The sequence below is a fragment of the Lissotriton helveticus genome, chromosome 2_2 (assembly GCF_964261635.1).
Source record: "Lissotriton helveticus chromosome 2_2, aLisHel1.1, whole genome shotgun sequence".
Classification (NCBI taxonomy): Eukaryota; Metazoa; Chordata; class Amphibia; order Caudata; family Salamandridae; genus Lissotriton; species Lissotriton helveticus.
Window position 1 is genome coordinate 130683620 of NC_136060.1, and position 25415 is coordinate 130709034.

A 25415-nucleotide genomic window follows, 5' to 3' on the forward strand; every position below is an offset into this window, starting at 1 on the left:
ATTAAGAGACAGAAGCTCCTGGTCACAGGAACAGCACGGGGATTGCGCTCGTGAAAGTCAAAGATGCAAATGCCTCTGGCCTGCATCACAGCGGATTTTCAATGGTATATTTGGGAAGAAGGCACACCTGCCCAGCCTCCACAACGCTCACGATTGATTTTGGGCTAATGAATGAGTCACTGAATTTAAGCTTCAACTAGGGCACATGCTTTATTGATATCTGCAAGTGTTTCCTGTTGAGGTTTATTTTTTGTGCCAGGACCGTCGTGCCAGAATGAACCCTGCCCTTCATATTTATTCAAGAAGACACCACCGTTTTTCCCCATCGTAAATAATTTACGATGGCGCCGGCAAGCTGCCAGCGCCATCCTGAAAAAGTTACTTAATTAGCTTCAACAGGAAGCTCCAACTGATAAAATAAAGCAGGCGCTCGAGCCCCTGCTGTATCTTATCTATTAGAGCTTCCTGTTGAAGCTAATTAAGTAACTATTTGAGGATGGCGCTGGCAGCTTGCCGGCGCCATCGTAAATTAGGCTTTGAACTTTTGACCGCGGAATCCGCCGCTCGCGGATTGCGGATTTTCGGTAAATTCGCGAGAGTTCGCGGACCGCGAATTTACCGAAAATCCGCAAAATCCGCGATCAGAGCGGATTTGGCGCTCATGCTTACTGGGATGAGGAGTCGTAGCGGCGGCGAGCAAGCGCTAATTTGGCTGCAAGATTTTGCACCCGTTGCAGTTTTCCTACCAGAGTGGCTGGTGCTCCAAGAAATAGAGCATTGCAGTAGTCCAGGCGGCTTACGATGATGCTCCTCACCACCTCTGGCCTACTGTCCATGGGAAGCATCGGGAGGACCTTTCTCAACATACGAAGCAATCCCATGCAAGTGCTCACTGTTTTATTGACAGCTGCGTCCAGTTGGAAATTGGACCCAAATATCACTCCCAAGTTGCGAACCGAGGTGGTAGACGCAGTCGTACTTTGGAAGGAAGGTGGCCAGAAGTCCGGCGGAAGAGGTCTAGGGACGCGGTCAGTGGTGCAGTGTAAGACTTCTGTCTTAGAGCTGTTAAACTGCAGCGAGTTCTGATTCAGCCAGTCCGCAGTTGCGAGCATACAGCGGTGGAAGGTGTCAAGTGTCACTGCTTCCTTGCCCTCGAGTGAGAAGACGAGTTGAGTGTCGTCTGCGTAGTTCGTCACCGCTATGCCAAAAGATCTGATCAGCGCAACTAGGGGCCGCAGGTACAAGTTGAAGAGGATAGGGCTGATGGCCGACCCTTGTGGAACACCTTGCGCCACTCTTCTGATGTTGGATTTAAACGGTGGCAGTGCCTCTACCTGGTGACGGTTTCCAAGGTAAGATGTTAGCCACTGTAGGGCAAGGCCGGTTACCCCTACTTCCTCTAGCCTGTTAATCAGAATTGCGTGACTGACAGTGTCGAACGCGGCCGACATATCGAGCAGCACTAAAAAGGCTGCTCTTCCATAGTCGGCTCGCGTCCTGAGGTCGTCAAGTACAGTCACCAGCGCTGATTCTGTCCCGTGGGCCGGTCTAAACCCGAATTGGACCTCATCCAGACAGGACCCGGTCTCCAGGAATTTAGACAGATGTTTTGTGACCCACTTTTCCAGAATCTTTATTGGAAACGGGAGCAGGGAGATGGGTCGATAGTTTGCAGGATTTGCCGGGTCCAAGGTGGGCTTTTTAAGTAGAGGGGAGACCACGGCAAGTTTCCAGCAGTCTGGTACCCGTGCTGAGACCAGGGACTGATCGCAGATGGCAAACAATGGAGGGAAGAGTTCATCCCGAAAGAGCTTCCAGTGTTTATGCGGTAGTGGGTCAAGAGGTGATCCCGACGACACACTATTGGCTAGGGAACAGAATTCCTCAAAAGTTGGGGAAGGGATACAGTCCAGCTTGGCAATGCTGGAGGTGGAAACTAAAGTAGATCCGGAGTGCGTTTCCGTGCGACTCTGAGGATTACCGCCAGATATTACGCCTCAGAATGGCTGCGATTTTATCCTCAAAAGCCTGTGCCAGTGAGTCGCACAGAGACTGAGATGCGGTGATGGTATTAGTCGCACTGGCAGGGCATGACAGATCCTTCACGATCTTGAATAAGGTCTGTGATTTGTTAACTGCTGCCCGCAGAGACTCTTCTAAAAACCTGGCCTTTGCACATTTGATCTGTGCTTTATAGATGGACAGGGCCTGTTTGTAAAGGTCCCGATCTGAGTCCAGGTATTTCTTTCTCCATGTACGCTCAGCCCGCTTGCATTGGAGTTTAAGTTGAAACAACTACTCGAAAAACCATGGCATCGCCGGTGTGGGCCTGCTTCTTATTTTCCGTAAAGGGGCCAGAGAGTCAAGAGAGGACACAATGCTTTGACTAAGTTTTTTGTAACTCAGATCTACGTTTTCCTCTAAGGTAAAGCCCTCCGAAAGTAAAGAGGGTAGAGGGGACTGGCTCATGAGTTTCGACCATTGTCTAGTACTTTTAACCCCACCTAAGTTCCTATTTCTCCACTGTCCCGCCTTGGGCGTGAGAGAGAAAAGGACTAATGCATGGTCCGTCCAGCATTGGGGCAGGATATTTCGAACAGTTACATGCTCTGGGTCTGCAAAAATAAGGTCTAGTATATGGCCTTTTAGGTGGGTATGAGTAAGGACCAACTGCTGCAGTTGAATACTCCGACAGGTCTGGGTCAGGTCTGTAAGTGCAGTATCTCCAGAGCCACCCAGCCAGAGATTGAGATCACCTAATACCATTAGCCTTAAATGTGAAGCGGATAGATCGAGGATTAACTCAATCAGCCCCGTCACAGCCGATAAAGGGCTTGATGGAGGTCTATAACAAAGTAGACCAGTAAATAGAGCGCCCCCCTGTCCGTTTAGAGAGAAAGCAAGTAATTCATGACCAGGAACGGTCTTGATGTCAATGAGGGAAAGGTCAATAGACTCTCTAAATATTAGTCCTAGTCCGCCCCCTCTAGCACCGATTCGGGGGATGTGTCTGATTTTGTATCCCGAAGGGCAGGCCGAGCCTAGCTCAACAGCACAGTCTGTGCTAGTCCATGTCTCCGTCATGAGTAAGATATCTAACTCATGTTGTTCAATTATGAAGGCGATCTCTTCATGATGTGAACACAACGACCTAACGTTCAAAAGGCCACAACTAAGGAGTCTGTCTGAGTTCCTGAAGATGCAGCTGGACCCCTAGACGGGGGGCTAATGTTAAAACCTAAAAGTTCATCACGAGTATAGATAATGGTATCTCGCGACAGAGATCCAGAGGTACCGGCCCCCGGCGCGTCCGTTGCGCGAACGGGTGCAAACGGGCTTACCTCTGGCGCACCTCCGGCGCCCCTACGGCGCACCCGCTGCGCACCGTTGCTGCGCACCTGTCTAGCGGCCATCATAAATGGCCTGCGGGGATATCGCGTGGGTCCTGGCAGGGCGAGTGGCTCTCCCTCACCCAAGATGGCGCTCCGTGAGGAAAGACCTTCTCCCCACTCCAAAATGGCGCTCGAAACCGGCGCGATGCTTGTGCAGTGCCCCCGAGTCCCTTCTATCCCACAAAATGTGGGTGTGCAACAATTTAAATGTGGGTAAGAGCTCCCTAAAATTCCCTCTAAGCGGCGCGGCAAAGTAAAGTAAAAAACGCAATCGCTCGGCGCAAAGCAAGATAAGCTATTATTTTTAAAAGTTAAAATGCAGGAGGAGCGTTTTACACGCAGCGCTAGTACAAGAGATTCAAGTACAGTGTGAGTACAGGCATAAGCATGCCTGTACTCACATGACATGCAGATTTACATCAATTTACGTAAATGCTGTCTGTCTATATCTTGAAACTCCGGACTTGTGCTGGATACCTCTAGTCTAAGGTAAAGTGGTAACCGTAACAAGATACCATCAGAAGCCTAAGATGTTCTTGGTGGTCCATGATACAGATTACTGTATGCACTGGTTATATTATGTAAAGAAAACATAAAAAGTTGACACAGACTTTACAATAATTTACAATTCAGTTCACTGGAATGATGGATTTACTGTGAATTGTGGGACGTAGTTCACAGCTGTGGTATACTTTCTGTGAATAATAGGTTTATGACCAATTACCTACATGGCAACAAGTCCTCTGTGCTGGTGGCAACTCACTCAAGTACAACTCATTTGGAAGTGGACATCTGGTGACAGCAGGGTGGCTACCTTTGCATTATCACTTCATAGGACACTTTGTGTGTGGACTGTAGAAGGCGGGACCCTGTATTCCGAGCGCATGTTTGTGAATTCATTCTATGCCACCCACCTGCAAATCAAGACCCTAGACTCCGACAGGGCATTGAGTATTCTAGTAGCATTACTTATATAATCCAGAATCGGAGTTCAAATTCCTCTGTCACCTGCTGGAATAAGCCATGACTGCTCACTAAGAGTAATCAAAAGATGTGGGAAGACACCACTAGATATTAGTCTGTTAGGGAAGTTTTAGCCAGGAACTTTACCTCTACTCTAAACACTTAACCAAAATATTATAGTAAATGTCTTAAAAATATGAACAACCTAATTGCAATTTCCTTGGTGACGATCAGCCGTGCACGGCTCACGGGTGGCGGGGAGGAAAAGCACACAGGGCACAATGTTAAATTAAAAAAATACACTTACCTTCCTGCCGCGTTCCGCATCCCCGCTCCTGCTCTCCTCCATCTCAGAGTTCAGGAAACACAGCAAGGCTCCCCTGACCAATCACAACTCTCCAATACAGCATTGTGATTGGTCTGAGCGCCGTGGTTCTGCGCTCAGCCAGGGACTGGGGCCTGGGTATGGTCTCCATGCAGGCTGTAATGCAGCCTGCATGGAGAACAGTAAAAGTGCGCATGACTGTTTTGGGCTGCCAGAGAGGGCCAACCAAACAGTCATTGCGCACTTAGGAGGGTTCTGCCACTCCTCCCCTCCTCACACAAAGCTGCCACAGCAGGAGGACAAAATAAAATGATAATAACATTACGTTCTTATCATTTTATTTTTTCCTTTTTTTATTGCTTCAAGGCAGTAGGGTGACGCTCCTAAGCCTTAACGGAGGAGCAGTCACTGTTTACATTTTAAAAGCAGTCCTGCAAACCTGGGCTGCTTTTAAACGGACCTCAGGCTTCAGCAGTGCACCCATGCAAGTGCAGAAAGGGCTGCTGGCCTCTAATCCGAAATGCCCTATTATATACTAGGGACTTAAAGATTGTTTCAATCCCCCTGCCCTATATGTACTAGGGCCTTATAGAAGAGGTCATGCCAATCATAGGGGTACCGTAACCCATAGTGTACCCTTTTGTATGTAGGTGTTTTCACTGTATTCTAAGTGTCTTTTTCAGCATAGCACTGTCCTTGGGCCTGGTTAGGCAGATCCCAGGGTCAGTCAGAGTCAGTTACCACTAGTATCAGTCAGCAACATGTTTGGGGGTGCCCAGGGCACCGGATGACTTTGCAACAATTCCTGAGTAATGTGTAGGGGTGTGTGGAGTTGTGCAGTGTTTTATTTGCAAATATTGTTACTTTTTTTTTCAAAACGTTGCAATCTTTGCAAGGTGTACAATTGTTTTTTTAAAAATCCTTCAAAAAATCCAGTTTTGTTGCAAAATTATTTTGTAAAACAAAATGGCAAAATAGTCTTAATACTCAAAAATGCTACTGGAAATTCCACCTACAGACAAAGTTGTAAACTTTGCACAATCGTTGGGAAGAACAATTTGCAAACCTTTGCACGATGCTAGACCCTGCAGGATAGTAAAATGTGTGCCTTTTAAAGCAATATAGATTGGAAAATGAGTTGCCCTATAAGAAACAAAATACGGGCTATGTTCACCTCCTTTGGAGGCCAGGCTGCCTTGATGTTGGTGCTTGCATTATACGATATGAAGCTGGAATTGAAGTATTTTCTAAGCCTGCCTTAAGTCCCCAGTCCAGCCCTGCTCCTACCTTTCGCCTATATTGCCATTCATGACAGAGGCAGAAGGTCTATGACTGGCTGTTTTGTCTACTAACAGCTGTTTGATTCTGTGATTGTGTTTAGTTTTGCTGAATCGGGGAGCGGTGATGTTTTGAGCCTTTTGCCCTGGTCTTTTTGCAGTAATTTTGCTCCACCATTAGGTGGCGCCCGTTGGCTGCTACCTCACCTCACCTAATGAAGCACAGTCTTCCTTCCCATCCCAAGGGATCAACAAAGTGTGCATCATGGTAATATTTTACAATCCCTGTACACCTTTAACTAAATACATAATTATTGTGTTGACTGCTATGAGTGGTGCACTCCCTCTGCCGTGGCAGCCAGGGATCAGTGTTTAAATGCAGAATAAATTACCATAAGTTATTCAAAATGGATGTGTTCTGTAATTACTCCGTAATCAATGTGCTAGCTTAAGATATAAAACGTATGAACCACCCTCTGCTGATTAAGAAACGCGGGCCCTGGGTATACAATGCACAGGCCAGGAACGCCAGCTGCACAGTGTGAGCACAATAAAACACATTTCAATTATTCCACAACATTCCATTGATTGTGTCTCTTTTTGTGCTTCTGGGATATCAGTTTAATTTTATTTCTGGTTTATGGTGTTAAGTTGTGTACAGTTGATATACAGCATTAGCTAAATCATTGCTAGGATTTGAAGCATGATGAAAAGATGCAAGTAAGGTAGGGGAAAGATGAAAACGAGGGTTAAGGGGTAAGATTCGGTGTGTGGGAACGTCTCTTTGGATCTTCTAATGAACCTGGAGCGGGAGAATGCAAAGAAGCTGGTTGTGGTCAGACCAAAGGGGCAAGCAGGCAGGGTGCCTGTGTGATTTCCTTTAAACGCATGGAGAAGGGGCATCAATTTTGTCTTTTTATGCTGGTCTGGATCAGGGGCCCAATGACCGTAATTAGAAGGACATGGATCAGGAGTCCCATGAGCATACTTAACAGGGCATGGATCAGGAGCCCTATGAGTGTAATTAGAAGGGCATGGATCTGAGGCACGATGAGTGTCTTAGAATGGCATGGATCAGGAGCAAGATAGGCATCCTTAAAAGGGCAGTGAGTGCTAATTTTAGTTCTCACGCTTCATTAGGACAGGACAGGCAGCCACGTATTGAACGTATTGAACTTATTAGAGGTGGTCTTGGAATTCTGGAAGGCCAGACTATATCCTGCTTCATTTAGAGTACATAGCAATCACCTTTAAAGTTGAATGTAGACTACTGTACAGGTAGGGGATTCAGGCAGCATATTAACCACAGGCCAGTGTAAGTGAGTCTGTGTTAATAGAACAACAGTCATTACAACTAATTGTTCCTTCATACTAATACAAAAAACTTCCTAATGTTCCAACAACCTGTAAACCGCCCTGTAATCAAAACATTCCCAACCAACATACAGCCGGGTGAGGTTGGTTCAGTGCTGTAAACCATCCTACAGTGGTGTCAAAGGTGTGCTATGACGGCTCACCAGAAGAGGTTGTCCTGCATGCTAACACCAGCTTTAGCCCCTTCCAACCACTGCCCTGGACCTTTATTTATTTCTTTATTTATTTTAAAGGTTTTATATAGCGCTGGTTAGAACCTGAGGTATCAGAGCGCTTTACATGAGCATCAGATCATAGTTACAGGTTACATTGTTACAAAGGTTACACTGTTATTAGAGCATGGCAGCATAGTTACTTGTAAGGTCAAGATAAACAATAAGCACAAGTACGAAAGGGGAAAAGCATGCAAGGGGAAAGATTCAGGGAAGGGGAGCAGGAGCTGGGGAAGTAGACGGGTAATGAAGGCGGGAAAGTTGGGGGGAGGGTGAAAGACATCGCATGGAAAGAGGAGGGGAAGGGCGACGGGGACACAAACCGGTAGACGAGTCAAAGCAACTGCTGCTCCTCAATGGAATGCACCAACCCACTTGAAAAGACTTCGGGAGCTTGTTACTTTGGAAGTGTCTTTATACAGTGTTATGGGTTCACTTTGAGACCCTTGTCCTTACAGACTGGCATCAACAGTAATTATGCATTCTTTGTTCATATAGAAAGGCTTTAGAGTAGGTGCTCCCACTCTTTAACCCCTTCGCTGCGGGGGTAATTCCCTCGCTGTGCTGGGGGGTAGTAGGGTGCGCACTGCGCCCGCAAGCTCATGACAAGCGCAGCTCTTCATGAGGCACGGCGCTCCTGTGCTCATGACGAGCTGAGCTCGTCACAGGTGCACCGGCTCCCGTGGAACGCTCAGCACAGCAGGGGAATTCTCCCCGCACCTGAGCGTTCCACGGCTCATGACGAGCTGAGCTCGTCATGAGCACCGGAGCACCGTGCCTCATGACGAGCTCAGCTCGTCATGAGCATGGTAAAGGTTAAGATTTCACTAAGTCAAACGCATGCTGTTGCCTATCTGACCACGTAAATTCCACATTTCTCCAATTCAGCTCTCTAATTTGCTCCATTTTTGTCAGGAACACACATAGACAGTGAACTACACAAAATCAACAAATTTACCGGGAGGCTTCCGGGCACAACTACTAATTTCGATCCTTGAAGCCACACTTTAAAGCAGTTACTTATCATCAATCAATCAATCAATCAATCAGGTCATTTATAGAGCGCACTACTCACCCGTAGGGTCTCAAGGCGCTGGGAGGGGGGGGTGCCGCTACTACTCGAACAGCCAGGTCTTGAGCTTCTTCCTGAAGGAGAGGTGGTCCTGGGTCAGGCGCAGGTTGGTCGGGAGTGCGTTCCAGGTCTTGGCGGCCAGGTAGGAGAAGGACCTTCCTCCTGTTGTCGCTCTTCGGATGCGGGGGACGGCGGCGAGGGCGTGGTTGGTTGATCTGAGGAGGCGCTTGGGAGTGTAGAAGTTGATCCGGTTGTTGAGGTAGCACGGGCCTTGGTCGTGTAGGGCTTTGTGCGCGTGGGTGAGGAGACGGAAGGTGATTCTCTTGTTGACCGGGAGCCAGTGCAGGTCTCTCAGGTGTCCGGAGATGTGGCTGTGTCGGGGGATGTCGAGGATGAGTCTGGCCGAGGCGTTCTGGATCCGCTGGAGTCTCTTCTGGAGCTTGGCGGTGGTTCCGGCGTAGAGGGCGTTGCCGTAGTCCAGTCGGCTGGTGACGAGGGCCTGGGTGACCGTCTGCCGCGTCTCGGTGGGGATCCATCGGAAGATCTTGCGTAGCATGCGCAGGATGTTGAAGCAAGATGAGGAGACTGCGTTGACTTGTCTGGTCATGGAGAGGGAGGAGTCCAGGATGAAGCCCAGGTTGCGTGCGTGGTCCGTCGGTTTGGGTGCGGTGCCCAGGGCGGGGGGCCACCAGGAGTCGTCCCAGGCGGAGGGCGAGGAGCCCAGGATGAGGACCTCCGTCTTGTCCGAGTTCAGTTTCAGGCGGCTGGTCGTCATCCATTCGGCTACATCTCTCATCCCTTCGTGCAGGTTGGTTCTGGCGGCGGCGGGGTCGTTGGTCAGGGAGAGGATCAGCTGGGTGTCGTCGGCGTAGGAGATTATGTTGAGGTTGTGTTGGCGTGCGATGGCCGCGAGGGGGCTCATGTAGACGTTGAAGAGGGTGGGGCTCAGTGAGGATCCTTGAGGGACGCCGCAGATGACTTTGGTGGCCTCTGACTTGTACGGTGGTAGGCGGACTCTTTGGGTTCTTCCGTCGAGGAAAGAGGTGATCCATTCCAGTGCCTTGTCCTGGATTCCGATGTTGCCGAGGCGCTGTACTAGGGTGCGGTGGCAGACAGTGTCGAAAGCCGCGGAGAGGTCCAGGAGGATGAGGGCCGCTGTTTCTCCGTTGTCCATCAGAGTTCGGAGGTCATCGGTGGCAGCGATGAGGGCGGTCTCGGTGCTGTGGTTCGCACGGAAGCCCGACTGTGAGGGGTCGAGGGATCCATTCGTCTCGAGGAAGGCGGCCAGCTGTTTGTTGACGGTCTTCTCGATGACTTTGGCCGGGAACGGGAGGAGCGAGATGGGACGGTAGTTCTTGAGGTCGGTGGGGTCTGCTGTGGGTTTCTTGAGAAGAGCGCTGAGTTCGGCGTGTTTCCAGCTCTCAGGGAAGGTGGCGGTGTCGAAGGAGGTGTTGATGATGTCCCGCAGGTGGGGTGCGATGACCGCGTCGGCCTTGTTGAAGACGTGGTGAGGGCAGGGGTCAGTCGGAGATCCGGAGTGGATGGAGTTCATGGTGCGGATGGTGTCTTCGGTGCTGATCGGGGTCCAGGTGCGGAGGGTCGTGGTGGGTGGCGTTGTTGCGGTTGTGGCTTGCGTTGGTTGGTTGTTGAAGCTGTTGTGAATGTCCGTGATCTTGTTGTGGAAGTAGGCCGCGAGGGAGTTGCAGAGGTCTTGCGACGGGGTGATGTCATTGTTTCCGGCGTTGGGGTTGGAGAGCTCTTTCACGATGTTGAAAAGTTCCTTGCAGTTGTATGCGTTGTTGTCCAGTCGATCCTTGTATGTATTTTTCTTGGTGGCGCGGATCAGTTGGTGGTGTTTCCGGGTGGCGAGCTTGAGGGTGGTCATGTTGTCCGTGGTTGGTTCCCTTCTCCAGACTTTCTCGAGGACTCGACAGTTCTTCTTGGAGCTCTTGAGTTCGTCGGTGAACCATGGTGTTTTTCTGCTGCAGGGTCTGCTGGGTGGTGTTCTCAGAGGGGCGAGTTCGTCCGCGCAGTTGTTGATCCACTTCGTGAGGTTGTCGGCAGCTTGGCTGGGGTTCGCTGAGCTGGCGGGAGGGTGCTGGCTCAGGGAAGCGGTGAGCTGGTCGGCTGAGATCTTGTTCCAGCTTCTTCGGGCGACCTGTTGCTGGTGGTGGTGGATCGTCGTTTTTCGGAAGGTGAAGTGGACGCAGCTGTGGTCCGTCCAGTGGAGTCCTGTTGCGTGGCTGAAGGTGACGTCTTTGCTGGATGAGAAGACGGCGTCGAGTGTGTGTCCGGCGAGGTGGGTGGGGGTGGACACCAGCTGCTTGAGTCCGAGGTTGGCGAGGTTGTCGAGCAGGCTGATGGTGTTGCGGTCGCTGTTGTTCTCCAGGTGGAAGTTGAGGTCCCCCAGGAGGACGTAGTCGGCGGAGGGGAGGGCATGCGGGCTGACGAAGTCGGCGATGTCCTCGCTGAATCGTGTGCGTGGTCCCGGGGGTCGGTAGATCAGGGTGCCTCTGAGGGTGGTGTTCGGGTTGGTGTGGATCTGGAAGTGCAGGTGTTCAGCGGTGGTTAGGGTGTCGTCGGTGTTGGTCGTGATGCGGATGGTGTCTCTGTGGATGATGGCGATGCCTCCTCCAGTCTTGTTGGCGGTGCGGTCCCTCCGGATGATCTTGTAGCCCTCCGGGATGGCAATGGCGATGTCTGGGGCTGAGGAGGCGTTCATCCAGGTCTCGGTGAGGAAGGAACATCATCCCACCATTACATGCTTTCTCCACCTCTTACACTTAGCCATCCTCCTCACATTTCATACTTTCCCATCTTGAGTGACCACACTATCCCTGTTGACCTTAACCACTTTAATAGCTTTATCCAATTTAGGCTCCCTTTTGGAAAAAATTCCTTGGTTGCGTATCCTGACTCAGTCTCCTACACTAAAATCAGGAACTTTAGTCTTTCACTTGGTATCATGAGCATGTTTGATTTTTTTCCTGCTTCTCTTCCACCCTCAATGCTACCTCTTCACTCACATTTTCATCAACCTTATCTGTCTGCTTCCTCTTGAACCATCAGGCACACAGCTTCGAAACAGGATCTGTCCCTTTAAGGAGATTAAATGGACTAACCTCTGTGGTGGTATGGCGTGCGATTCGATATGACCACAAGTTCTGTCTGAGTTTGTCCTTCCACTGTCTTCCCATAATCACGTGCCCACAAAATACTCTTTTTCAACACCCGATTGAACCCTTCCTCTTGACCATTACCATGAGGTTCATACAATACAGTAGTGATGTGACAAATTTTGCAAAATTTAAGAAAACTACTAATTTCTTGTGACTTTAATTGCACATCATTGTCCGTGATTAGAACGTCAGGATAACCTTCCCTTGCAAAGAGTTCTTTGAAGAATTCTGTCACTGAAGCGTTTGTAACATGAGACACAAACTTGACCTCTGGCTACTTCAAGTGGTAATCCACCACCACCATAGCAAACCTACAGTCATGGGGCAAAACATTGAAAGGACGGAAATATCAAAATCTATTTTCTGCCAGGGAAACTCAGGCCACTCAATGGGACACAAAGAGCTGGCACAAATTTGAGCATCTTTTCACTGTTGGCACATACTCTGCATTCTCCGACTGCTATGTCCACAGGTCTATCTAAACCTTACAACTGAAAAGTAGCCCTGATCAACCTTTTCATAGACAATATTTCTAAATGTCCTTCATGAGCTATCAGCAAAATGCGATCATATAAACCAACAGGTGGTATGCACTTCCCACTTTTGAACAACATTTCTCTTTCCACTTTCACCTCCTCAGATACTCTCCGATAGGGATACAACTCTGCCAGAATCTCCCACCTCTTAGGCCAACCTTCTTTGACGCACAAAAACACTTTCTTCAAAATAGATCCTCTTTCACTGCAACTTTCCACATATTCTCATCAACACCCCCAAAATCCTTGGACATGACATCAGCAACACTGGCAATAATCTCTGTGTCTCCTTCCTTACTTTCCTCCATACCGTCCAATGGAAGCCTGACAAACAATCTGTGGTAAACATTTTCCACCTATGTACATGTTCCACTTTGTAGTTATACTCTTAAAGCCTTGACATCAACCTAGCAATACACGCAGGGGCACAACTTCCCCAATCAGGAGATAAGACTCCCACCAATGGTTTCTAATCAGTCCTAAGGGTAAAACATGAGCCCCACTCGTACATACGAAATGGCTCTACTGCCCACACACATGTTAGAAGCTTCCTTTCAATCACTGCATATTTCATTTCTGCCTCAATAAGGGTGCCTGAAGCAAATGCCACATTCCATTCTTCCCTCCCCCTCCCCCCGGGGACAGAGGGAGTTGACTACCTGGACTGAAGGCAGGTATTGTCTCTCTCTAATAAATCTTTTTGAACTTTCTCCTAGATTTGTGGATTTAGTACTGAGCTCTTTTCACTTCCCCCAAAGCATCCCATTCATTCAGAAGAAAGATGACCTGTTGGGTCATAGCACTGATTGGGGGTGGGTTATGACTTTTATAGAGAAATCACTTCCACGCCACAAATCAAAATATTTTACAATTAAAAAAATATGCAGGCCAAGATAAAAAATCAACATTTAGTAAAATACTAATAACCCTCATGTAACGTAACTGGTGCTATGTAAAGCGCTCTGATACCTGATTCGGTTCGGGTCTAGTTCGCGCTATATAAAACTCTGCAACAAAAAAAACCCTGAGAAGAACTATGGAAAATATAACACTGAGAATAACTAGAAGGCAGAACTCTAAGGATCTCAAAGCATATCTCCCCACTACCTTACATGTAAGGACGTATTACAAGAGCAGTGACTGTTGGCCTTGCAGAGATTGCAAGGCCAAATTGTTAAAGATAAGCTCATGCCTAGAACAGATATCAGACCTGCTCTGTGTGAAGCAAGAAAATTATCTTAACATTGGAGCAGCTCTGCTCAGCTTCTTTGCAGATCACTTGACAACATAAAATAACGTGTTTGCATCCTCTGAATCTGTCAACACCAAAGGTCAAGAATTGTCAATCTGACCAAGCACTTCGAGGACAAGACTTGGCCACAGAATTGGCCACAGAATTGAGAACATTTGTTAATAAGGGTGCCTAGAGTTTTGTACTATGTTTACACATATCACATGGAGCTCCAGCAGGACCAAGGGCCCTTCTACTGTGGCTCTATTTTAGTGGTGAAAGAACCTCTTCAAACTCAAAAATTAACAAATAGTTGCAAATGCCTTTGTTAATTAAATCCTAATATATATCAGTGAGCAAGGACACAGCCTCGTGTCCGAAACGCGTCTGAGGCATGCACCATTTCACCAGCATAAGAAAATAAATTAATTGGAAAGAAGTCTGATTCCGGCTATATTTTGCGTCTGTGTTCCTGTCTGCACACTGGGGAAGTTTGGAGTCGATATATATATATATATATATATATATATATATATATATATATATATATATATATATATATATATATATATATATATATATATATATATATATATACATACATATATACATATATATATATATATATATATATATCGACTCCACGTTGGTTCGCCATTCGGGAAGCTGCAGCGCTCGTGTATGTGCGTTATCCTGTGGCTGAACCCACGCCACTAATATTAGCCAACTTTCTCCACAGAGGAAGAAAAACGGGTCGCACAACCGATTAAAGTGTTTGCAATCTTCTTTATTAAACTTAGTTACAGGGCCCTGTAACTAAGTTTAATAAAGAAGATTGCAAACACTTTAATCGGTTGTGCGACCCGTTTTTCTTCCTCCGTGGAGAAAGTTGGCTAACATATATATATATATACACATATATATATATATATGTTTTAAGCTGTCGGCGCTGCAAGACCGGCACGCCTCTCGATCTGGTACTCCGCTTCAAGTCGACATCTCTGTGGTGTTTGGTGTGAAAGCACAAAAGCGGCGCCCCCTCGCCCAAGACACTGTTCCTGGTTAGGGGAGAGAGCGGCAGCATGCTGCCGATTTGGACGGCGATGGGAGATGCCTTTGCTACCATGGTCCCTGTGGCGGTGGATGAGTGGACTCACGGGCTGGCAAAAGCTGGGGCATCACTGTATGCACGGACCAATCACTGCATTGGAGTTCGCGATATGAGACCGTGACCATGCAATTTACTTCGTGTGGGACCCTTACTGACTTTGGGACTTCAGGTACCAGCATGCATAGCAAATACTGCCCACAGAGGTGAAAAAACTTTTGCCTGTGATTGGATGCATTGGCACCAATGGAAACATCGAGAGCAGTATGAAAAGTCCCTGCCTACACCAACATGTTTTTAAAACACGAAGCTGGCAATGAATAAGGCACACGCCGAAACGCGTCTGCCAGGTGTTTTAATCTTTACCTGTCAGGATGGTGGCAAAATAAATCTTCCTGAGCTTTCCAAAACGCATGTGTCGGACCCATTTCTTGGCTAAGAGGTGGGAGTGGTGGAGGATATATATATATATATATATAGATATATATATATATATATATATATATATGTATAATTCCACAAGAGTGGTCCATAACTTCAGACGCACACAGTCAGCGGGTGCTCAGCGTAGGGGTCGGACCCAGACCCTGAATTCACTTCGTATTCAGCAAAAGACGCGGCACTCAGAGAAAGATATATTTCAGGAAAAGTTCTTTATTTTGGAAAGCTCAACCGACGCGTTTCAGCCTCCACGGCTTTGCTCACGGTTGAGCAAAACCGTGGAGGCTGAAACGCGTCGGTTGAGCTTTCCAAAATAAAGAACTTTTTCTGAAATATATCTTTGTCTGAGTGCCGCGTCTTTTGGCCCTGAGATAACTTACTAGTAGTTGAAGCACAATAGTACTGGAACACTATTAACTCTAAGTTCGAGTCGTTGATGACACATGAGACTCTGATTATTACTGGGCATGCCCTGGATGTTACCAGTAGTGAATGAGGAATAGCCACGATCACTACCGTGACGATTGAATGGGACAGGGAATTGAACACAAGACCCCTCCCTCAGGGGGACTGTGTAATTGTTTCAACTTGTCGTAGTCTTCCTTTGTGTGGTATGCAGTAGAATTAAAAATACGTATTTTTTGTTATAAAAGTGAGTAGTTGGCTGAACAAGGATTTATTGCTGCTGCACTCATTTTGAGTTGGGAGCCATTGTTCACTAATCTTTATCCACATCTCCCCCAACCACCACCCCTGTGGGAGCCTCGGACTGCTCGGACCACACAACTCTGAGAGTCAGGTAGTGAAGAGGTACTTGACCTAATTACTCAGACTCTATAATAAGTCTAACCTTGGGAGATCATCAGTAAGAGGCCTCAAACTCCACTGTTAGACCCAGTATTCCCTGCATGAAATGGATTCTGACAGTTGCTAATAAGTTATGCTTGTTTATGTTTAATGTGGGTGAAGCGTGTTTTTCAATAGCATGATATTATCTTGGGCAAGACAGACGATTTCCCCTAAGAGTGATCAAAGGCTTTGTTATAGAGTAGCGGTAGGCCAAGACACAATTGAAGCATTGTGTCACTTGGATGATGGATTTCATTAGGATTGGAAACAAAAGACGTACTTGCATTTATATGCAAATGATAAGATCATGATGCTTGACGTGATCAGGTTTCTTGTGGAGCAGGTTGCATTCCACGCCTAAGTGATGATAACGAGCTAGGCATTAAAATCCTTAAGCAATTCATGACAATGGGTGGTGTTTTTGTCGTGGCATTCTTGTGTTGAGGAGTGCTCCATTGCCAGAGGTTTCCAGCAAAGGGAAGGTTTGATGGCATTTCTTGACATTCCATAAAGATAAATTGCTCTGCTTTCCTGGAAAGAGGTGTAGAGATATTGATGGGGGTAGAGGGTGCAATCACCAGAGGATTAACTTAAATAGACATTTTCCTTGTTCCTGGTGGGTATCCGTTGTTGGGCTCCATGGTGGTTCTGTAGAGTCATAGGTACAATCTCCTTGCTCTGTTCTAGCAAGATTCCCTGGACAAAAAGAAAGAACAGCGAAAGAATGTGGGGGGCTAGAGTTACTTCTGTGGGCCGCATTCATACTCCAACTTTTAAATACCATTCTGACATTTAAACATATGTTTGTGAACAGTTATTGGTAAACCTAATGTGACATGCACCAGTAATGTTGGTGAAGGCTTTTACTCTAATTCACTTAACATAATATTTATTAAGGGATATGCTTGCAATGACTCAGCTCAATGTTTGTAAACATTATATTAATTACAAAAGTTTACAGTGGGAGTCCAGTAGGCCGCTCCCCTGGACCCTACAAATATGAACAGTTGCCGCTACCCTCAGAAAGTGAGCTAAAATGGGCTACCCCCTTAAGACTACTGAGTGGGCAGTTCAGTGGAGGGTCTCATCTCAGAGTTCACCAAAAGGATGACCCAGAATCTCACTGATCTGCCATTTGAGGGCCCTCAGAGATAAGGGGCTTCACAAAATATTGACAAAAAGCATAATACCAGGGGAACACCAGGGACAAAGGAAAAAATTGAGCAGTTGATAGAGCTTTGCAGTGTGCCAGGAACTTTCATTCTTAGGACTGGAGTGAGCAGGTGGAGGATGAAGAGGTAATGTTCAGGTCACTTAATAGTGATCATTAAGGTATTACGTAATCTCTGTGGCATTACAGAACTTCTTAAAGCAGTTCTGAAATGTCAAGATCGGTTTAAACTGGAGAGGCATAGTGCGGGTTTGGATATCCGCTCAGGTCCAGTGATGTTTCTCTTGCCACTTAAAATCCCATACAATGAGAAAAAAATACAGACATTAAAGGCAATCTATCTGACCTAAATCTAGCAGGATCTCATTGTAATGAGGGATCGACAACTAAGTAAAATGAAGATTACTGCTAAGTAATCCTGACCTTAAACTGAAGCACTTCTAAAGGGACAAGTATATATTAAGTAAGTAAGTATTTATTTGTTGATTAATTAAAATCATTACAAACAAGGAAAGATAAAAACAACCAAATAAAACAAGCATATACTATACACAGAGTTATTAGCATCTTAAAGTGATACTCCAATAATACGTTGATAAATGACCATTCCATCAAAGCGTTCATACATTACGCAATACTTAAAAATCCATAAAACCAACTAAAATGCCTTATGATTGCCCCGAAAACTATTATAGCAGCATTTACATAAAGTGACTTGTGTTGGCAGATGCAATTACAAATACAAATTTTAGCTGTATTTATTTTCCCCAGGAGGGTACACTCACTTGCAAGCTAAGGCTCTGTGGCTGCTGGAAACCTCCACAGTAGTTTGACCGTGTCCAAGCTCTTCTTAGGCAAGCATGGGCTCATCTTAGGCGGCGGAGAGTGTATTTGAGACTGAGACTACCTCTAAACCTTTCAATTTCTTCTGAGACTGAAAACGATTGTGCCGTCTAAGGGCCTTGTTATGATAGTGGTCGGGAGAGCATCCGACCACTGTCGCTGCGGGCAGGTGACAACCCGACAAGACATCAGTGGTCCCGCCCGCCCCATTATGATACGACTGCTGTGCAGGTGGTTGTAAAATGCCTTTTCCTACTGCTGCTTCTGCTGCAGCCCTGAAGTGAATAGCGTGCTTGTGAAGTATACTGGATTGAAGCTGATGGAGGCTAAAGTTTCCTATAGCTGCACGTTAGATCATATTGTTAGCCCATGCACCAGGTCCATCTGAAGGGTGATCACTATTCCCCAGGTCTCCGCCTTTTGAGGAACTGTGCTGCAACATGTATTCATAGATTGTAAAGCAAAGTTGCCCTATTAACAATGATACAGCTAACATGGCTAATGTCTTTAGATGGCGCTAGATGCTGGACATGTTGTGTTTTCATTTTCTCTGCAGGACATATTTTTTTTAACTTTTAACAAGCCCTTGCCCTACGATGGACCTCACTTCAGTTTGCTGACTAGAGCCCCGCAAAAGAAAAATCTGCCATGCCTGCCTTGCAGCACAAGCATATTCAAGTGGTCGAGAAAGTGCTATGATGGGTCTATATCAAGGAGAGAGTAGTGGAAGCTATACTTCTCATCACTATCTCACCTGCTGCAGACCTTGCCACTTGATTGGAAAAGCCAATGAACATTCAACAACCCATTCAGCCGTACGATCCTGTTATAAGTAGGCAGCTACATTCAGCAATGACTGAACTTGCTGTATGCTGCTCCTTGAGTTTTGAACTTGGTATAAAGTTGTTAATGTTTAGAAAGCTTTAAAGGGGCGGTTCCTGGTTTGAGCATTGGAACATTGCCCCACTCGTATTTTGAACCCCCTTTTCAAAAACACTTTGTTTGCATTCATTTTCATGTGCCTGCACCTGCGGCAGTTAGCTGTCAGCCGTGGGCATCAACTGCTGTGAATTGTGTGGGGTTTCAATTTTGATAGCACACACCGGTAGTATACTGAAGCGAGCACGCACACGCCACCTATGCCCAAAGTGCGCATGTCGTGTTGGTCGGCTACCTGTCTCCGGCCAGCCCGACATGCTGTTCACCCTATGTGGGAAGGGTATGCCCAGACATGGGTGCCGTACTTACTACGCCACTGGAGTCAAGCTATCCTGGCTGAAGATGGCTGATAGCCAGGAACCGGTCCTAGGATGCTTGATTCCGGTCCAGGGAAGACATGGCTTGGCAGTTCGGTCTGGACTGTTCCCATGAGGCACAGGGTCAAAACTGATTTGCATATGGCCATGTCTGAACTGGGGTGGCTTGGTGAGCAAAATAACAATGGATTAAACCCAGATCTGTGACTGGGGGTGAATGTCTTGCCATTGTGCAACATTCCGTCTATCATCTTGTTTGTTCAGCTGAAGTGTAAGGCACAAGTCTCCTGTGCTGTGAAACTGAGGGTGGGGTAGACAGCTAAACAAGCCATCTTGCAAGTGTGCCTGCTTCCCAGAAAGAAATGTAAATGTGTGCACCTGGTCAATCAGTGAATGTAAAGGGTTTTAGAAGCCGGTATTGGCTTTAATTGATGGAATCACTTGAAGCTTCCTGAAATCTCTTTATTGATGCCATAACTACATTTTCAAGTGCTTTATTAACCTTGCTTTCTCAAATATGCTTGAAAATGCACCCCTGGCCCACTCTTGTTTTCAAAGTTTACTCGGGGGAAGAACGACCCTCAGCCCTCTTATGACAGTCGGGCTCTCTCGCAGTGGTCGCTTGCCACTGGGCACTCATTGCAAACATTTACACCCCCTCACTTTCAAATATCATCAGTCGCCACTCAAGCTTTATGAATGTAACAGTGAGTGATGAATTGCTGTGCTTCCTGCTTAGCTCATACTGCACACAGAATTGCCTACAAGCAGGGCCACTAGAATTATAAGGTAGTGGAAGACCAAATTATGTGTCAGGGTTGACTAAATTATGCAGCAAGAAGAGGCACAATATGCCGACCAATGTGGCACACTTTGTGATAGTATTACTTCCTTATTTTGACATTTTACACAGGTTAACACTGTCTGGCCAAATGTTTCACTTCATTAGTACCAGTTTAACATCCAAATACAGAATAATCCACAAAAGGGGACCACTCAACTTTTGCAAAAGGGCGTGGATTTATGTGCCGCTATGCTTGGAATGAATTTTGATAATTTCAGCCCCAATTTTTTTTTGCCAAAATCTGCAGATTATGCAGCAGATTATGGATTATGTGATGAATGCGGCGAATCCATTGTTATGTAGAAAATGCTGCAGCAAAACCGCATAGGTCCTGCCTATAGATACTCAATATTTTTTGTAGATGAGGGACCTGAGGCAGACGCAAATAGTCATATACCCCCCTGGGCAAGCAGTTTGAATCGAGAGGCGATGCAGGGATTCGGCCCTTCTGTGCTCCTTTATTTGGGACACCTCTGAGTGCTTCCTAAGAGCACATAAGTATGATCTCGCCAGTGCCTCCATTTGGAAAGTCACTGATACTCTTCTCATTTGCATGTCTTGTAGACTACACTGGAGATGGCAAAGCAGGCAGCAGATGAAGTTCTCATTGTGAAAAGGATGAGCATCGCTTTAGGATTTGACTTAATCTTCAATGCAGTGCAGGTAAGAAATACATTATGTGCACATGAATGTGTAGAGCATTGATGTATTGCTGTGCCAAAGGTGGAACTAATTAGTAGAAATCTTTTGATAAATACTTGGTAGGTGACCTTATCAATGGATGCAAAACGTTAAACGTGAGCTGACCTGGGAAATAGAAGCAGCCCTGGAATAAGTATTTACATCAGCCCCACCCTGTCTCTCGAGAGCACAGCGGACAGACATGGCCCTGTCTCAAGAGTTGCAATTGGGTGTATTCCCAGACATATCCCTTAAAACATGGTGCCAAATAATGCTGTTTAGAGCACAATTCTTCACGTTTTGGGTAAAAAGTTGCTAGTTGATTGGGTTTATTACATTTTCCAATAATTCCGGGTCTCTCACAGTATCTCGCTGAAATATTTCTCTTTCCCAGCAGTTCCTGTATGTGAAGTTGGGTGCTTGATGTAAGAGCCTGGACACCCTTTTTGTTGTCCTGTCCTAAGGCAAAAAAAATAGCACCAGTTTGAAATCCTGAGCCGGATTCAATCTCTGTCACTGCTCACTACAGACCTTGTACTATGATAAATAAATGATAAATGTGTAGATTTATATAGTGCTGCTCATCACCCGTGAGAGTATCTAGACTGGGAGATTGGGTGAATTGCGCAGAATCACAGAATGTGGAGCAGATGCCGATGCGAAATCGCGAACCCGGATCCCCAACTCCCTATTTGACTACTCTGCCCGCTGTGCCATATTCTCTACCTAGTCCAGGTTGCTGCCTTCCTGTGCCAGTGTACTTGGAATACGTATGGTCATGAAATGCTCCAATGTACTACTTACTAGTCATGTTCGTAGTCTGCCTGGGGTCTCGGTGTACCTGCCTGCAAGGGGTGGTGACTCATGCGTGACTGGCCATTGCTGCTCATTATGTGAGGGTGCTTTGTGCTATGCCAAAGGACTACCATGATCAAGAGCGGTAGCCCAGGGTGGCGATTGCTGCTGGTTACTTTTTTCAAACTTTTTACAGAAGGTTATATAGCGCCTACCAGACCTGAGAAATCGGATAACAGAGCGCTTTACATGAGCACCGGTTTAGTTACAGAAGGACACATTCATTAGGTCTCGGCCTGCGTAGGCTGCGCTTGCGCAGTTTCGCTGCGAGATTTATGTTTCTTAGTGTGGGGCTTTAACCCACCCCTCGTCTCCATTGGCTGGCTTCCTAAACGGAGGCCAGTCATTGGAGAAGAGGGGCGTCTGTCCATTTAAGCCCTGTCTTTTTCGGATTCGGGGGCGTGTTTTTTCATGTTCTTTCTCTCCTCTTCCCATTGGCTGGAATTTTACATTCCAGCCAATGAGAAGAGGAGAGAAAGAAAAATACGCCCCCCAGTCAGAAAATGACGGGGCGTTTCTCCGAGGCATTTCTGCTTGACCTCGGAAAAACATGGTGGTCCTTTCCCCCTTGCGCTGTTCTTGGGGCTCTCTGAGTGTCTGTCCCTCGGGGCCCGGCTTGTTTTTCATAGTAGCATTCATCATAAGATTCACTTTCTACTTTCCCCTACTGAGGCAGCCATGCAAAGACAGGAGCGCGCTAAAAAAAAAGCATAATAATTAAGCCCCTTGCGCGAGATAGCCGGCGGCGCGCGCGCCCCGAACAGGCCATACGCAGTTACAAAAGCCGGGCTGTAGCCTGGTGCGCGTGCCTGAGCCGCCATGTTTTTTCATCTCCCCTCCCTCCTCTCTCGCAGGCGTCTCGGGCCCCCTCCTTTGCAATCGCCAGCACCCACGCACCGCTTCGCTCTTACCGTTATCGTTCTTCCCTTCGGAAGGCTGGCCCGGCGCCCCCGCCAGCTTGCAGGCTCCTTCTCTCCTGTCCTGTCTCGCGCTCCCTCCTCACGTGTTCTCCCTGTCTCCCCGGCCGGAGGAGGGGGAGAAGGCAATCCTCTCCCTCACATGACCCGAGTGTTTGTCCCCGTGATCAGCAGCGCCGATACCCCGTGTCCCTGCGGCCCGAGGAGGGAGAGGGAGGCCCGCCTGCCGCCCGAGTGACTTCTATAGCCTGACAGCAACCAGGAAATAAGAGGCGCCCTCCCGCGGCGGGCCCCGTGCTCTCCCGCCCTCCCCCTTCCAGAAATTTCCACCGCCCCATCCCCACCCCCATGGACATGCTGGATCTAGGCCTGGACACCAACTCCAGGTGAGTGCGGGGGAGGGCCCACTGACAGCCACGGGCGGAGGGAGGAGGCTGATTTTGTGAATAGCAAGCCGCGGGAGCTCTGTTTGTGTAGCGTATGACAAGGGGGATCAGCTTTGTATATCTAAAGAGAGTGATTTATTATTCTCGGTTATAACGCGTCGGTGGCATGCATTGGGGGGTATAGCATGTACGTGCACACTGTAAATGCGTAGAGGTGAATAGGTTTGTGTGCACTCACAATATTGTTGTACTATATTCTATGGGTTAGTATATGTCTGTTCGAATATAGGTACTCTATATACACACGAAAGTTATTCGTACGCAGGCCTGCACAATCTGTATATATGTACTAAAATAATATTTCCCCAAGTGGTATTACCATAATGAAAAATGCAAAACAAATACTCAACAATGTTTATGGTAAGTATTCTGAGAAACAATTTCACTGTTGTAGTGTCCAGCGATATGCCTGTTTGCTCCTTTCATGAACGCAGTTTGGTTCTTTCCCTACACTGAAGAGGAACGAATGGGCTCACGTATAAGTGGGCCGTAGGCTCAGAGCGGCAGTTGAGTGCTGACAGGTCCGTGCCTCCTGATCGAATCTCAAAATTAACTTTGTTTCAGCTTTACAGTTGTTGTAAGCCCCAAATTACCATTAAAAACAATGCATATCATACCACACTACACGAAATGCGTGCAGCAAATTAAAGAAAGTGAACATACATACATGCACACCTTTCCAACATTTAAGGCTAGTTAGTACAAGATTTATATGATATACAATATCTTATCATGTATTTAAGGCAGGTCAGAAATATGAAATCAATCTTTATTTTGGAATGCGCTGCAAGTGTTTTGTTTTGCTGTATATGATTTACATTTTCTTTTTTTTTTTTTAAACATCTTTTTATTGAAAAAACAAAGAAAAACCAATAACAGGTACTTACATCGCGGAATGAAAGGATGAGAAATATACATACAGGGCATAATGGATGGAGAACTATCAATAAAGCCTACTCACAAGCTACATCGGGTATGCGGCCGTATGACATTCAGGATAATCAAATAAATGCCAACCACCAACCCCACCTCCTCAGGAAACAGGATAAACATTGGACAGCAGTCCAGAGTAGAAGAGAGAGGTGGGGGCGCAGCAGTAAAAAGGTACAAGACTACAGCCGCATCCCGAATACAGTAACGGATAACGCAACAGTTGGCTAATTTATGCTAATACTGCCCCCACCAGAACCCATTTCAAACATAAAAACTACAAACACTAACAAGACGAACACCCCTCCCCCCACCCTGCACCCCTGCATATGGCTTGCGCCTGTCCCCAACTAGCAGTGTGCCTGTCGCCCCATCTAACTAGGTACTAAAAGTAGAAAAAATGGAGGAGGACACCTCAGTACGGGCCCCCGGTACCCCCTCTCCCTCCCCAGAACCAAGAATCCCCAGGATAAAACCCACAACTCTATTAAGAAGCAATATAAAACGAAACAGGGAAACAGTAAACACCACCCGACCTCCCGTAAATACAATGGTAGCGAATCCCACTTCAGCAAGCCCACGTGTTGAAAAAGGGTCAGGCAGATCAGGTCGATTACCCCTTTAGAAGATTTGCCCGGCGCTAGCCACCTCTTCGCCCAACTCACGGTTACCAAATAAAGAGGCAGGCGCTGGAGACTGGAAGGCAGGAAACAGGAGTTTATTCCGACGGAGCGGAACACGTCAAATCAGACAACAGGGTATCTTCTCGAGGTGCTCTAACCGCATCTCTGAGGCCTGGCCTCTTATACACAGGTTTATTGCTTTATTACATTTATGACATCCGTGGCATTGCTTTGAAGCATGGAAAAGGCATCTTTGGAATCCCCTGTTCAGGCCCGTTCCCACACGTATCTACAGTAGGAGTCCCCACCCCAATCTCAGCATGATGGCTATCGCGCAGCTGGACATTCCGCTGGGAACAGGAATGCGGGCGATCGGTCGGATCTGGGGGTGTGAAGGCATTGATTAATCCCCGCTCCTTTGATGTGAGGCGGGGTCCTACTGTAGGGGCAGTAAACCGTATCTGCTGGGCTAGGTGGTGGCCTGGGAACAGGTCGGACAATCGGACAGGGAGGAAGAGGTTATCAAAGGAGCTTGTTCTATGAATGAGATGAAAGAGTGTGGGGGTTTAGCACGGGATGTGGCTCGGAGGAAGGGTCGCGCTGGAGGTGCGTTTATGGCCCAAGCAGGAGAGGCCGGGGGCTGTCAGAGCACGGGGGGGGGGTGCTTGCGAGGCCGGGGAGTGAGGGGGAGAGACGCGCTTGGCTATCGGCAGTGGGCAGAGAGGCCATGGCATACAAAATGGCTGCTGCTTACGCGCACGTATGAGTCGGAAAAGGGACAAGGTGGCGCCGATAATGTTGATGCCGCAATCTAGATTTTAACAGTCCTCCCTTTTCAACATATCTAGCCAGCTTGTTTAATTCACGTCAATCCCCATGATATTGCGGAT

At 47.2% G+C, this 25415-nt stretch overlaps 1 protein-coding gene across 1 annotated transcript in view; it reads left to right on the forward strand.

Moving 5' to 3' along the window:
• The window catches only part of LOC144821761 (uncharacterized), a 348292-nt gene that overhangs the window by 251286 nt on the left and 71591 nt on the right, over nt 1-25415 (forward strand). The window contains exon 10 of the mRNA XM_078678955.1: nt 20638-20736. Coding sequence (XP_078535081.1) covers nt 20638-20736 — 99 coding nt within the window. The remainder of the gene's footprint in view (nt 1-20637; nt 20737-25415) is intronic.